At 40.6% G+C, this 15,007-nt stretch overlaps 2 protein-coding genes across 2 annotated transcripts; both read left to right on the forward strand.

Moving 5' to 3' along the window:
- Positions 1-773: 773 nt before the first annotated feature.
- Positions 774-1,616, forward strand: LOC148510594 (paraneoplastic antigen Ma1 homolog). The gene has a single exon (XM_088442552.1). The coding sequence runs from the start codon at positions 774-776 to the stop codon at positions 1,614-1,616; it is 843 nt and encodes a 280-aa protein (XP_088298678.1).
- A 6,275-nt stretch (positions 1,617-7,891) lies between these two features.
- Positions 7,892-8,734, forward strand: LOC148510595 (paraneoplastic antigen Ma1 homolog). Its single transcript, XM_088442553.1, has one exon. It carries the CDS (start codon positions 7,892-7,894, stop codon positions 8,732-8,734), a length of 843 nt encoding a protein of 280 aa, XP_088298679.1.
- Positions 8,735-15,007: the final 6,273 nt, after the last annotated feature.

Consider the following 15,007-nt stretch of genomic DNA (forward strand, 5'->3'; position numbering starts at 1 on the left):
TTTATTCTCTTCACGGAATTAACTATTATATATTTTAACTGTGAATGTTATTTACAGATATCCATCAGTATAGTTTCATTACAGTATAGCGGATTTATTGCATGGGGAGGGAATGTTCATGGGAATTGTATTGTGATATTACCTGTATATTTATGCGTATACTTTGTGAGGCCTGATATATGATGACAATATATGTATAAAACCAATAACCGTGTATAGAACTACTTACCTTAAGGTATCTGACGGACATCTTTCATCGGGAAGCTGTGAAGGAAGAAAGGAGACAGGTGTTGATTTAAGTGCAATGTATAAATGTCGATTTATAAGTACTGTGTAAATATTTGAATCCAAACAAAACATTTCATTATACAAATTGTATATTAGGGCAACCCTAGGATAGCCCTTATAAAATATCCTAGGTGGAGGCACACAATATAAGGATAAAATATATACATATATAGCTACCATCCTTAGAATTGGTGGGGCTACATTTGGAGGCACTGAGCTGAGATCTACACTCAGGAGAAATGGAGTATTTTAGCGGAGCAGATTTAAGGGCATGGTGCCATAGGAAAGGAGTAAACCCTAAACAGTGTTTTGGAGTAGGGGGAAACTTTTCAGAATTTACTGATGACTATATTACAAAACAAGTAAAAACATTATATGGGGTTATACAGCCACATATTATAGATAAATGGAGGGGAGATTTGGGATTGGTGTGCGTAATATTGATAGAGACTGAGAGAGATTTAGACCCAAATCTAATCCCAATGATGATGGTGGCGGACATCATGTCAGGAAGGAGATGGAATATTATTTGGCCTAGTAGTGGAGAAGATGAAGAGGCTGAATCATCTCCCTTATTAATTGACCCCAATTCTGTTGGAGATAATGTTGACCAGGGGAATAATGGAGAAAAGGATAGTAACATAAATAATGAAAAATTTGGAAGCCAATTTGAGACCATAATAGATAGGGTTGTAACTCAGCTAGAAAGGTGGCACTATGAAGGCAGCTATCGTAGACTAAGAATCTTTTCAGGCATTCAACCAGTTCCCATAGGGGAGGAAACTTTTGAAGCCTGGAGGGAGGCGGCCATACAACAAACCGAGGAGTGGAAATGTCCCGACTATATGAAGAAACAAAGAGTGGTGGAGAGCCTTAGGGGACCTGCAATGGGAGTTATAGAGGTTACCCGGCGTAGTAATCCAGACACCACTATTGAAACTTATTTCAAGGCATTGGACTATGCCTACGGAACCCTGGAAGATGTGGGAGATCTCATTTCCAGGTTGCACCATACTTTTCAGGAACCTGGGGAGAAATTAAGTGTATATCTATTTAGACTAGATAAATTGCTGTATAAAATAGTAGAGAAAGAGGGATTAAAAAAAGAGGATATCGATGAAAATCGAATGAAACAACTTTTGAGGGGTGCTTTGACCACTGACCCAGTGGCACAAAAAATTAGATGCTCCAAAATTAAGAAAACCCCACCCTCTTTTAATGAGCTTATGAAGGAGATAAAACAGGATGAAATGCTCATAGATATGCGGGAACGTACAATAAAGAAAGTTAAGGTAGTGGTACCTGCTCTTGAACAACAGTCATTTTGAAGAAAAAATAATGAAGCTAATGGAGGAGCAGAATAAAAAAATTGACCAATTCATAATTTCGCAAACTTCAATGCCCCCTCCCAGAGGAGTATCTTCATTAATGCCTAGTAGAGGTATGGGTAGAGGGGTTAGGCCTGTAACTAGAGGATGCTTTAGATGTGGACAGATGGGGCATCGAGCATATCAATGCAGTCAGAACCCTGGAACCAACAATAACACTTCTGGTACCCTTGGTAATAGTGACTGTAGCAGGCCGGGAAACGGTCGGGGGAGATCTGTGACCCCCACACAGGCCCCCTAGAAATTAGCTTGAGTGCCATGGGGAGTACATGGTGGAGTGGGATCCTACCTGATGGTTTAATGGGACCCTCCCCCATGATGTCAGCAAGAATAAATGGACATCCGTGTGAAATTCTGTTGGATAGTGGCTCACAGGTCTCTATCATTTTTGAATCTTGGTATAATGAAAACTTGTCTGAAGTTCAAATTCAGCCATTAAATGGATTAGTCATTTTGGGACTGAGTGCAGAGAAGTACCCATATCTAGGATACGTACAGGTGACCTTGGAAATCACAGACCCAGTAGAAGGGAAATTGCATGTACCATTTGTTGCATTAATTTGCCCTGAAATCTCAGAAAGGAGAGATAATTTACCCATAATCGTGGGTACTAACACCAAACTATACCATTGCCTCTCAGAGTGGTGCAAAAATGAGGATAGAGGGTCTGGATCCCATGTTTTGACTCTACAAGTAGAAAAGGGGGAAGAGTCTAATCAATTTATTACTTGTTTCCAAGGAAGTGATATTCCTATTATTAAACAAGAAGAATTAATAACTGAAATACAGAAGAGGGCCCAGGTTTTTTCTGCTGGAGACTGGGATTTAGGTAAAGCCAAAGGGGTTGAGCATAGTATCAGAATTAATGATGAAACCCCGTTCAGAGAGCATTCCCGCAGAATAGCGCCTGCTGATTTCGATGATGTCCGGCATCATTTGAAAAGATTGCTAGAGAATCAGGTGATTATAAAGTCTCGTAGTCCCTATGCATCCCCTATTGTGGTGGCCAGAAAGAAAAGTGGAAAAGTAAGGATGTGTATAGACTATAGGACTCTTAATCAGCATACTATACCTGACCAATATACAGTGCCTCGAATAGATGAGGCTTTGGATTGTCTCCAGGGAAGCAACTGGTTCTCCGTTTTGGACCTCAGGAGCGGATTTTATCAGATACCTATGAATCCCAATGATAGAGAAAAGACCGCTTTTATTTGTCCGTTGGGGTTCTTTGAGTTTTTGATGATGCCGCAAGGAATCAAGGGAGCCCCAGCTACATTTCAGAGGACAATGGACAGAATCATCGGAGATATGAACTATAGGGAAGTAATAGTTTACCTTGACGATATCATCGTGTTTGGCAGTACTTTGGAGGAACATAACACTCGTTTACTCAAAGTTCTAGATCGGCTAATAGAAGGAGGACTAAAATTGTCGGTGGATAAATGTCATCTGTGTCAATCCTCAGTAAAGTACCTTGGACACATCGTTAGTCGTAACGGGAGAGCTACAGACCCATCCAAGGTCGAGGCAGTAAATAATTGGCCCCATCCTACAAAATTAAAGGAACTGCGGTCATTTTTAGGTTTCTGTGGATACTATCGCAGATTTGTGCCACAGTATTCAACCATTGCCAAACCATTAACTGATTTGACAAAAGGTTACCCCCCTGTGAAGAACACTAAATTAGGAGAGTTGGGAAAGAAAAATAATAGCTCTGAATCATATCACCGGCCTAATGAACCATTTGGAGATCGGTGGACACAGCAATGTGAAGGGGCTTTTCTGAAGCTTAAAAGTTGTTTATCTCAAGCACCTGAGTTAGCATATGCAGAACCTAATCTGCCATATACCCTTCACACTGATGCCTCTCAAGGGGGGATAGGGGGAGTACTGTATCAAAAACAACAAGAAGAAATAAGGCCTATCTCTTTCGTCAGTCGGGGACTTTCAAAAAGTGAAAAAAGATATCCTACTCACAAACTAGAGTTTCTAGCGTTAAAGTGGTGTATAGTTGAAAAATTCCATGACTATTTATACGGAGTGTTTTTTGAAGTACTGACTGATAATAACCCATTAACATACATTCAAACCACTGCCCGACTGCATGCAACTGGACACAGGTGGTTATCAGCATTGGCCTTGTACAATTTTAAACTGAAATATAGGCCAGGTATAAACAATATAGATGCTGACTCGCTATCACGAATTCCTAATCAGTCTGCGAGTTTCAATGAGGAGGAGTGGGTAGAAGTTCCTGCAGGAGATATAAAAGGAATGTGTCGGATGATGAAAGTGGGAAATGGAGGGCAAAAACTAATAAGCAGTCTAGGTGCAACGGGAGCAGCTATACCACTTTCTTATTGCTGGCTTAGTCTGGTAGAGTTGAAGGGAGTACCAAGAATGAAACATCAGCAATTAATTTAAGAACAACAACATGATCCCAGTATTAGACATGCCATAGCACAGATGCAGATGACCCAGAATACTCACCTTCTAAGTTGCCAACCATGGACACAGGAGGTGCAATTATTATTGCGGCAACGGAAAAACTTAGTTTTAAAAAATGGATTGTTATGCAGGAATGCTAAAACCACTAAGGAAAGCAAATCCCTTCAGATAGTCTTACCAAAGAAACTACGTCCAGTTATCCTACAGGCATTACATGACAATCATGGACACCTGGGTTTTGAAAAAACCTTAGGACTAATTTCGGATAGATTTTATTGGCCTGAAATGAGGGGTGAGATTGAGAACTATTTTAAGAACTGCAGAAATTGTGTTGTACGTAAATCCTTGCCTACTCGTACAGCTCCATATAGTAATGGACCGATGGATCTGGTGTGCATTGATTATCTGACTTTAGAAGTAGAAAAAGGAAAGAAATGCAATGTACTGATTGTCACTGATCACTTTACCAGGTATGCTCAAGCCTATGTAACTCAAAATCAAAAAGCTTTTACAGTAGCAAAAACCCTTTGGGAGAAGTTCTTCATACACTATGGACTACCTAACAGAATACATTCGGATCAGGGCAGGGACTTCGAGAGCCGTCTGATAAAGGAACTGTGTTATGTCTGTGGCATTTCCAAATCTAGGACTACTCCGTACCACCCTCAGGGTGATCCCCAGCCGGAGAGATTCAATCGTACTTTGTTAAACATGTTAGGGACTCTAACTCCCTTAGATAAGTACAAATGGAAAGAGTTTATAAGTAAATTGGTACATGCGTACAACTGTACCAAGAATGAAGCTACTGGAATGACACCTTACTTTTTGATGTTTAGGAGAGAGGCCAAATTACCAATTGATATCTGTATGGGGATCTCTTCTGGTAGAAGGACTTCTACTTCTCACACTCAGTATGTCTATGAGTTAAGAGAGGAGTTGAATAAAGCATATGATCTAGCTAATGAGACAGCTAGAAAGCTTGGAGAGAAAAACAAAACCTATTATGACAGGAAGGTCAGAGATCAGGAATTATCTCCAGGTGATAGAGTACTCATCAGAAATTTAGGACAACCAAAGAAATTAAAAATTGCAAATCGATGCAATAATAGAGAAATTCTCGGGTCTACCAGTTTACCGGCTTAAGCCTGAGGATGGATCTGATATCATACTTACCTATCATAGACAGCACATACTCCCTATAGGGCGAGATGTGCGAATGGATAAATTTGTTAAGGAAGACAAACTCTCCCACTGTAAGTCAGCAAATAGAACAAAGAAACTAGTAGAGGTCCAATGTAATGACCAGCCACTGGAGGAGGATAGCGAAGGAAATGAGGAGGATGGGAAAGGTCCTGGCTGTTACTACAAAGATAGCGTGAATGATAATCTATTACTTTCTGAACCTGAAGGACATAGCTCACATGACCTTTGTTATCCTGATCCCATGGAAGAAGAATTTATTTCTCCTGATAACAATTCTTTTGGAACTAATGAGAAGGATATGGAAGAAAGCATTCTTTATAGCGGAAGGGAAAGTATTTTAGAAAGGCCTAAGAGACAATTAAGGCCTGCTCTTATCTTTACATATGATCAATTAGGGAATCCCAGGAACACTCCTAGAGTTGTAAATCCTAATATTGTACTTTCCTGGCCCTACTTTGGATATCATGAGGAAGGGAGAAGTGGATGCCCTTATGCATAAATAGGAATTTTTGTGGTGATCTGTTTAGTAATGAGATCACCAGGGGGAGAATGTAGCCATATGAATTTATGGCTAAAAAAAATACATGAATATAGGCCAGTGGTACAGGACACACACAAGGGTTAATATATAAATGATCTGAATGTTTAATAATAGGTTTATACTATAATCATTATAGAGAAATGAATGTAAATAATATAAATGTATGTAATTACATTTCCGTATTGTGAACATATAAGTCTGGGGTACTAGCCAGTGCAGCGGCACGAGGTAGTTTAGAAAGTGCCAGAAATGGCATGAGCTCTGACCAGTGGCAGTTAGGTGGCCAGTGGCAGTTAGGTGCGGTAGGGATGCTCGTGCGGTGGGGGATATAGGGATGCTGGCGCAGCACAGTGTCCAGTCTGCAGTTCCCCCAACAGTGCTCATGCTGGGAGTCTCTCTGGCACTACTTTAGGAGTGAGCGCTAGTAGCGGCAGCGGCCGGGAGCTCCAGCACTGAAGCCAGAGTGGGCATTACCTTTGTGTTTGCCGGAGACAGAGCTGTGTGTTCTGGCTTGGCTCCAGCGGTAAGCGGCAACAGGAAGCCGCATCATCTGAAGGGGCATCCCCTGATCTGAGGTCACGCAGGAGGTGGAGAGAAGGAGAGGCGGACCCTGATGTGTGAGCAGGAGCTGGAGATACGCTGACAGCCTGAGAGCTACGGAGTGTAGCCAGTGCTTCAGCAGTTGATACAGTGTAGCCCTTTCAGTCCCTGACAGCTATCCAGAGTGGTTGTGAGTACTATAAAAGCCCACACCACACTTACAAGCATCCTTAGTCAAGCAGACTGGCATAATTTATAAGTATACAGCAGGGGATATATCAGAGAGAATCCCTTTCTTGTCAGCAAGGCACTATGAATTAAGGGATATAATATTGCTATATGCACCTGTATAGCCAACGCAGGAGAAAAGTATCAAATAGAAGAAGGATACAATTGTAGCAAGACTTTACCCGTCTATAGTAGAGTGTGAATTCTGATCTCAAGTTTGGAATTCAGAGTAGGAGTATTGCAGTAGATAAAGCACTGGCTACTACACTCTAGAGACCTATATGTATATCTTTATGTAAGTTACAGAGTCAGAGGATTTTCATACATATATATATAAGCCCTAGATGGATGCATAAACTTGGATAAATCTGGGGCTCATCCTATAAACTTATTCTTTTGCCTAGGATAATCCTGGATTGTACTCTTTAGGACTAAGACATTTTAGTTGAAGAGACAGGACTCTTGATATAGACTCATCTTCATTTATTCTCTTCACGGAATTAACTATTATATATTTTAACTGTGAATGTTATTTACAGATATCCATCAGTATAGTTTCATTACAGTATAGCGGATTTATTGCATGGGGAGGGAATGTTCATGGGAATTGTATTGTGATATTACCTGTATATTTATGCGTATACTTTGTGAGGCCTGATATATGATGACAATATATGTATAAAACCAATAACCGTGTATAGAACTACTTACCTTAAGGTATCTGACGGACATCTTTCATCGGGAAGCTGTGAAGGAAGATAGGAGACAGGTGTTGATTTAAGTGCAATGTATAAATGTCGATTTATAAGTACTGTGTAAATATTTGAATCCAAACAAAACATTTCATTATACAAATTGTATATTAGGGCAACCCTAGGATAGCCCTTATAAAATATCCTAGGTGGAGGCACACAATATAAGGATAAAATATATACATATATAGCTACCATCCTTAGAATTGGTGGGGCTACATTTGGAGGCACTGAGCTGAGATCTACACTCAGGAGAAATGGAGTATTTTAGCGGAGCAGATTTAAGGGCATGGTGCCATAGGAAAGGAGTAAACCCTAAACAGTGTTTTGGAGTAGGGGGAAACTTTTCAGAATTTACTGATGACTATATTACAAAACAAGTAAAAACATTATATGGGGTTATACAGCCACATATTATAGATAAATGGAGGGGAGATTTGGGATTGGTGTGCGTAATATTGATAGAGACTGAGAGAGATTTAGACCCAAATCTAATCCCAATGATGATGGTGGTGGACATCATGTCAGGAAGGAGATGGAATATTATTTGGCCTAGTAGTGGAGAAGATGAAGAGGCTGAATCATCTCCCTTATTAATTGACCCCAATTCTGTTGGAGATAATGTTGACCAGGGGAATAATGGAGAAAAGGATAGTAACATAAATAATGAAAAATTTGGAAGCCAATTTGAGACCATAATAGATAGGGTTGTAACTCAGCTAGAAAGGTGGCACTATGAAGGCAGCTATCGTAGACTAAGAATCTTTTCAGGCATTCAACCAGTTCCCATATGGGAGGAAACTTTTGAAGCCTGGAGGGAGGCGGCCATACAACAAACCGAGGAGTGGAAATGTCCCGACTATATTAAGAAACAAAGAGTGGTGGAGAGCCTTAGGGGACCTGCAATGGGAGTTATACAGGTTACCCGGCGTAGTAATCCAGACACCACTATTGAAACTTATTTCGAGGCATTGGACTATGCCTACGGAACCCTGGAAGATGTGGGAGATCTCATTTCCAGGTTGCACCATACTTTTCAGGAACCTGGGGAGAAATTAAGTGTATATCTATTTAGACTAGATAAATTGCTGTATAAAATAGTAGAGAAAGAGGGATTAAAAAAAGAGGATATTGATGAAAATCGAATGAAACAACTTTTGAGGGGTGCTTTGACCACTGACCCAGTGGCACAAAAAATTAGATGCTCCAAAATTAAGAAAACCCCACCCTCTTTTAATGAGCTTATGAAGGAGATAAAACAGGATGAAATGCTCATAGATATGCGGGAACGTACAATAAAGAAAGTTAAGGTAGTGGTACCTGCTCTTGAACAACAGTCATTTTGAAGAAAAAATAATGAAGCTAATGGAGGAGCAGAATAAAAAAATTGACCATTTCATAATTTCGCAAACTTCAATGCCCCCTCCCAGAGGAGTATCTTCATTAATGCCTAGCAGAGGTATGGGTAGAGGGGTTAGGCCTGTAACTAGAGGATGCTTTAGATGTGGACAGATGGGGCATCGAGCATATCAATGCAGTCAGAACCCTGGAACCAACAATAACACTTCTGGTACCCTTGGTAATAGTGACTGTAGCAGGCCGGGAAACGGTCGGGGGAGATCTGTGACCCCCACACAGGCCCCCTAGAAATTAGCTTGAGTGCCATGGGGAGTACATGGTGGAGTGGGATCCTACCTGATGGTTTAATGGGACCCTCCCCCATGATGTCAGCAAGAATAAATGGACATCCGTGTGAAATTCTGTTGGATAGTGGCTCACAGGTCTCTATCATTTTTGAATCTTGGTATAATGAAAACTTGTCTGAAGTTCAAATTCAGCCATTAAATGGATTAGTCATTTTGGGACTGAGTGCAGAGAAGTACCCATATCTAGGATACGTACAGGTGACCTTGGAAATCACAGACCCAGTAGAAGGGAAATTGCATGTACCATTTGTTGCATTAATTTGCCCTGAAATCTCAGAAAGTAGAGATAATTTACCCATAATCGTGGGTACTAACACCAAACTATACCATTGCCTCTCAGAGTGGTGCAAAAATGAGGATAGAGGGTCTGGATCCCATGTTTTGACTCTACAAGTAGAAAAGGGGGAAGAGTCTAATCAATTTATTACTTGTTTCCAAGGAAGTGATATTCCTATTATTAAACAAGAAGAATTAATAACTGAAATACAGAAGAGGGCCCAGGTTTTTTCTGCTGGAGACTGGGATTTAGGTAAAGCCAAAGGGGTTGAGCATAGTATCAGACTTAATGATGAAACCCCGTTCAGAGAGCATTCCCGCAGAATAGCGCCTGCTGATTTCGATGATGTCCGGCATCATTTGAAAAGATTGCTAGAGAATCAGGTGATTATAAAGTCTCGTAGTCCCTATGCATCCCCTATTGTGGTGGCCAGAAAGAAAAGTGGAAAAGTAAGGATGTGTATAGACTATAGGACTCTTAATCAGCGTACTATACCTGACCAATATACAGTGCCTCGAATAGATGAGGCTTTGGATTGTCTCCAGGGAAGCAACTGGTTCTCCGTTTTGGACCTCAGGAGCGGATTTTATCAGATACCTATGAGTCCCAATGATAGAGAAAAGACCGCTTTTATTTGTCCGTTGGGGTTCTTTGAGTTTTTGAAGATGCCGCAAGGAATCAAGGGAGCCCCAGCTACATTTCAGAGGACAATGGACAGAATCGTCGGAGATATGAACTATAGGGAAGTAATAGTTTACCTTGACGACATCATCATGTTTGGCAGTACTTTGGAGGAACATAACACTCGTTTACTCAAAGTTCTAGATCGGCTAATAGAAGGAGGACTAAAATTGTCGGTGGATAAATGTCATCTGTGTCAATCCTCAGTAAAGTACCTTGGACACATCGTTAGTCGTAACGGGATAGCTACAGACCCATCCAAGGTCGAGGCAGTAAATAATTGGCCCGATCCTACAAAATTAAAGGAACTGCGGTCATTTTTAGGTTTCTGTGGATACTATCGCAGTATTGTGCCTCAGTATTCAACCATTGCCAAACCATTAACTGATTTGACAAAAGGTTACTCCCCTGTGAAGAACACTAAATTAGGAGAGTTGGGAAAGAAAAATAATAGCTCTGAATCATACCACCGGCCTAATGAACCATTTGGAGATCGGTGGACACAGCAATGTGAAGGGGCTTTTCTGAAGCTTAAAAGTTGTTTAACTCAAGCACCTGAGTTAGCATATGCAGACCCTAATCTGCCATATACCCTTCACACTGATGCCTCTCAAGGGGGGATAGGGGGAGTACTGTATCAAAAACAACAAGAAGAAATAAGGCCTATCTCTTTCGTCAGTCGGGGACTTTCAAAAAGTGAAAAAAGATATCCTACTCACAAACTAGAGTTTCTAGCGTTAAAGTGGTGTATAGTTGAAAAATTCCATGACTATTTATACGGAGTGTTTTTTGAAGTACTGACTGATAATAACCCATTAACATACATTCAAACCACTGCCCGACTGGATGCAACTGGACACAGGTGGTTATCAGCATTGGCCTTGTACAATTTTAAACTGAAATATAGGCCAGATATAAACAATATAGATGCTGACTCGCTATCACGAATTCCTAATCAGTCTGCGAGTTTCAATGAGGAGGAGTGAGTAGAAGTTCCTGCAGGAGATATAAAAGGAATGTGTCGGATGATGAAAGTGGGAAATGGAGGGCAAGAACTAATAAGCAGTCTAGGTGCAACGGGAGCAGCTATACCACTTTCTTATTGCTGGCTTAGTCTGGTAGAGTTGGAGGGAGTACCAAGAATGAAACATCAGCAATTAATTTAAGAACAACAACATGATCCCAGTATTAGACATGCCATAGCACAGATGCAGATGACCCAGAATACTCACCTTCCAAGTTGCCAACCATGGACACAGGAGGTGCAATTATTATTGCGGCAACGGAAAAACTTAGTTTTAAAAAATGGATTGTTATGCAGGAATGCTAAAACCACTAAGGAAAGCAAATCCCTTCAGATAGTCTTACCAAAGAAACTACGTCCAGTTATCCTACAGGCATTACATGACAATCACGGACACCTGGGTTTTGAAAAAACCTTAGGACTAATTTCGGATAGATTTTATTGGCCTGAAATGAGGGGTGAGATTGAGAACTATTTTAAGAACTGCAGAAATTGTGTTGTACGTAAATCCTTGCCTACTCGTACAGCTCCATATAGTAATGGACCGATGGATCTGGTGTGCATTGATTATCTGACTTTAGAAGTAGAAAAAGGAAAGAAATGCAATGTACTGATTGTCACTGATCACTTTACCAGGTATGCTCAAGCCTATGTAACTCAAAATCAAAAAGCTTTTACAGTAGCAAAAACCCTTTGGGAGAAGTTCTTCATACACTATGGACTACCTAACAGAATACATTCGGATCAGGGCAGGGACTTCGAGAGCCGTCTGATAAAGGAACTGTGTTATGTCTGTGGCATTTCCAAATCTAGGACTACTCCGTACCACCCTCAGGGTGATCCCCAGCCGGAGAGATTCAATCGTACTTTGTTAAACATGTTAGGGACTCTAACTCCCTTAGATAAGTACAAATGGAAAGAGTTTATAAATAACTTGGTACATGCGTACAACTGTACCAAGAATGAAGCTACTGGAATGACACCTTACTTTTTGATGTTTGGGAGAGAGGCCAAATTACCAATTGATATCTGTATGGGGATCTCTTCTGGTGGAAGGACTTCTACTTCCCACACTCAGTATGTCTGTGAGTTAAGAGAGGAGTTGAATAAAGCATATGATCTAGCTAATGAGACAGCTAGAAAGCTTGGAGAGAAAAACAAAACCTATTATGACAGGAAGGTCAGAGATCAGGAATTATCTCCAGGTGATAGAGTACTCATCAGAAATTTAGGACAACCAAAGAAATTAAAAATTGCAAATCGATGGAGAGAAAATCCATATGTAATAATAGAGAAATTCTCGGGTCTACCAGTTTACCGGCTTAAGCCTGAGGATGGATCTGATATCATACTTACCTATCATAGACAGCACATACTCCCTATAGGGCGAGATGTGCGAATGGATAAATTTGTTAAGGAAGACAAACTCTCCCACTGTAAGTCAGCAAATAGAACAAAGAAACTAGTAGAGGTCCAAAGTAATGACCAGCCACTGGAGGAGGATAGCGAAGGAAATGAGGAGGATGGGAAAGGTCCTGGCTGTTACTACAAAGATAGCATGAATGATAATCTATTACTTTCTGAACCTGAAGGACATAGCTCACATGACCTTTGTTATCCTGATCCCATGGAAGAAGAATTTATTTCTCCTGATAACAATTCTTTTGGAACTAATGAGAAGGATATGGAAGAAAGCATTCTTTATAGTGGAAGGGAAAGTATTTTAGAAAGGCCTAAGAGACAATTAAGGCCTCCTCTTATCTTTACATATGATCAATTAGGGAATCCCAGGAACACTCCTAGAGTTGTAAATCCTAATATTGTACTTTCCTGGCCCTACTATGGATATCATGAGGAAGGGAGAAGTGGATGCCCTTATGCATAAATAGGAATTTTGTGGTGATCTGTTTAATAATGAGATCACCAGGGGGAGAATGTAGCCATATGAATTTATGGCTAAAAAAAATACATGAATATAGGCCAGTGGTACAGGACACACACAAGGGTTAATATATAAATGATCTGAATGTTTAATAATAGGTTTATACTATAATCATTATAGAGAAATGAATGTAAATAATATAAATGTATGTAATTACATTTCCGTATTGTGAACATATAGGTCTGGGGTACTAGCCAGTGCAGCGGCACGAGGTCGTTTAGAAAGTGCCAGAAATGGCATGAGCTCTGACCAGTGGCAGTTAGGTGGCCAGTGGCAGTTAGGTGCGGTAGGGATGCTCGTGCGGTGGGGCAGCACAGAGTCCAGTCTGCAGTTCCCCCAACAGTGCTCATGCTGGGAGTCTCTCTGGCACTACTTTAGGAGTGAGCGCTAGTAGCGGCAGCGGCCGGGAGCTCCAGCACTGAAGCCAGAGTGGGCATTACCTTTGTGTTTGCCGGAGACAGAGCTGTGTGTTCTGGCTTGGCTCCAGCGGTAAGCGGCAACAGGAAGCCGCATCATCTGAAGGGGCATCCCCTGATCTGAGGTCACGCAGGAGGTGGAGAGAAGGAGAGGCGGACCCTGATGTGTGAGCAGGAGCTGGAGATACGCTGACAGCCTGAGAGCTACGGAGTGTAGCCAGTGCTTCAGCAGTTGATACAGTGTAGCCCTTTCAGTCCCTGACAGCTATCCAGAGTGGTTGTGAGTACTATAAAAGCCCACACCACACTTACAAGCATCCTTAGTCAAGCAGACTGGCATAATTTATAAGTATACAGCAGGGGATATATCAGAGAGAATCCCTTTCTTGTCAGCAAGGCACTATGAATTAAGGGATATAATATTGCTATATGCACCTGTATAGCCAACGCAGGAGAAAAGTATCAAATAGAAGAAGGATACAATTGTAGCAAGACTTTACCCGTCTATAGTAGAGTGTGAATTCTGATCTCAAGTTTGGAATTCAGAGTAGGAGTATTGCAGTAGATAAAGCACTGGCTACTACACTCTAGAGACCTATATGTATATCTTTATGTAAGTTACAGAGTCAGAGGATTTTCATACATATATATATAAGCCCTAGATGGATGCATAAACTTGGATAAATCTGGGGCTCATCCTATAAACTTATTCTTTTGCCTAGGATAATCCTGGATTGTACTCTTTAGGACTAAGACATTTTAGTTGAAGAGACAGGACTCTTGATATAGACTCATCTTCATTTATTCTCTTCACGGAATTAACTATTATATATTTTAACTGTGAATGTTATTTACAGATATCCATCAGTATAGTTTCATTACAGTATAGCGGATTTATTGCATGGGGAGGGAATATTCATGGGAATTGTATTGTGATATTACCTGTATATTTATGCGTATACTTTGTGAGGCCTGATATATGATGACAATATATGTATAAAACCAATAACCGTGTATAGAACTACTTACCTTAAGGTATCTGACGGACATCTTTCATCGGGAAGCTGTGAAGGAAGAAAGGAGACAGGTGTTGATTTAAGTGCAATGTATAAATGTCGATTTATAAGTACTGTGTAAATATTTGAATCCAAACAAAACATTTCATTATACAAATTGTATATGAGGGCAACCCTAGGATAGCCCTTATAAAATATCCTAGGTGGAGGCACACAATATAAGGATAAAATATATACATATATAGCTACCATCCTTAGAATTGGTGGGGCTACATTTGGAGGCACTGAGCTGAGATCTACACTCAGGAGAAATGGAGTATTTTAGCGGAGCAGATTTAAGGGCATGGTGCCATAGGAAAGGAGTAAACCCTAAACAGTGTTTTGGAGTAGGGGGAAACTTTTCAGAATTTACTGATGACTATATTACAAAACAAGTAAAAACATTATATGGGGTTATACAGCCACATATTATAGATAAATGGAGGGGAGATTTGGGATTGGTGTGCGTAATATTGATAGAGACTGAGAGAGATTTAGACCCAAATCTAATCCCAATG

Source organism: Taudactylus pleione, unplaced genomic scaffold (assembly GCF_031769625.1).
Source record: "Taudactylus pleione unplaced genomic scaffold, aTauple2 ptg000314l, whole genome shotgun sequence".
NCBI lineage: Eukaryota > Metazoa > Chordata > Amphibia > Anura > Myobatrachidae > Taudactylus > Taudactylus pleione.

What these genes read in the sequence shown, in the direction of transcription:
- LOC148510594 (XM_088442552.1), top strand. Translation starts at nt 774, where the DNA reads ATGATGGTGGCGGACATCATGTCAGGAAGGAGATGGAATATTATTTGG.
- LOC148510595 (XM_088442553.1), top strand. Translation starts at nt 7,892, where the DNA reads ATGATGGTGGTGGACATCATGTCAGGAAGGAGATGGAATATTATTTGG.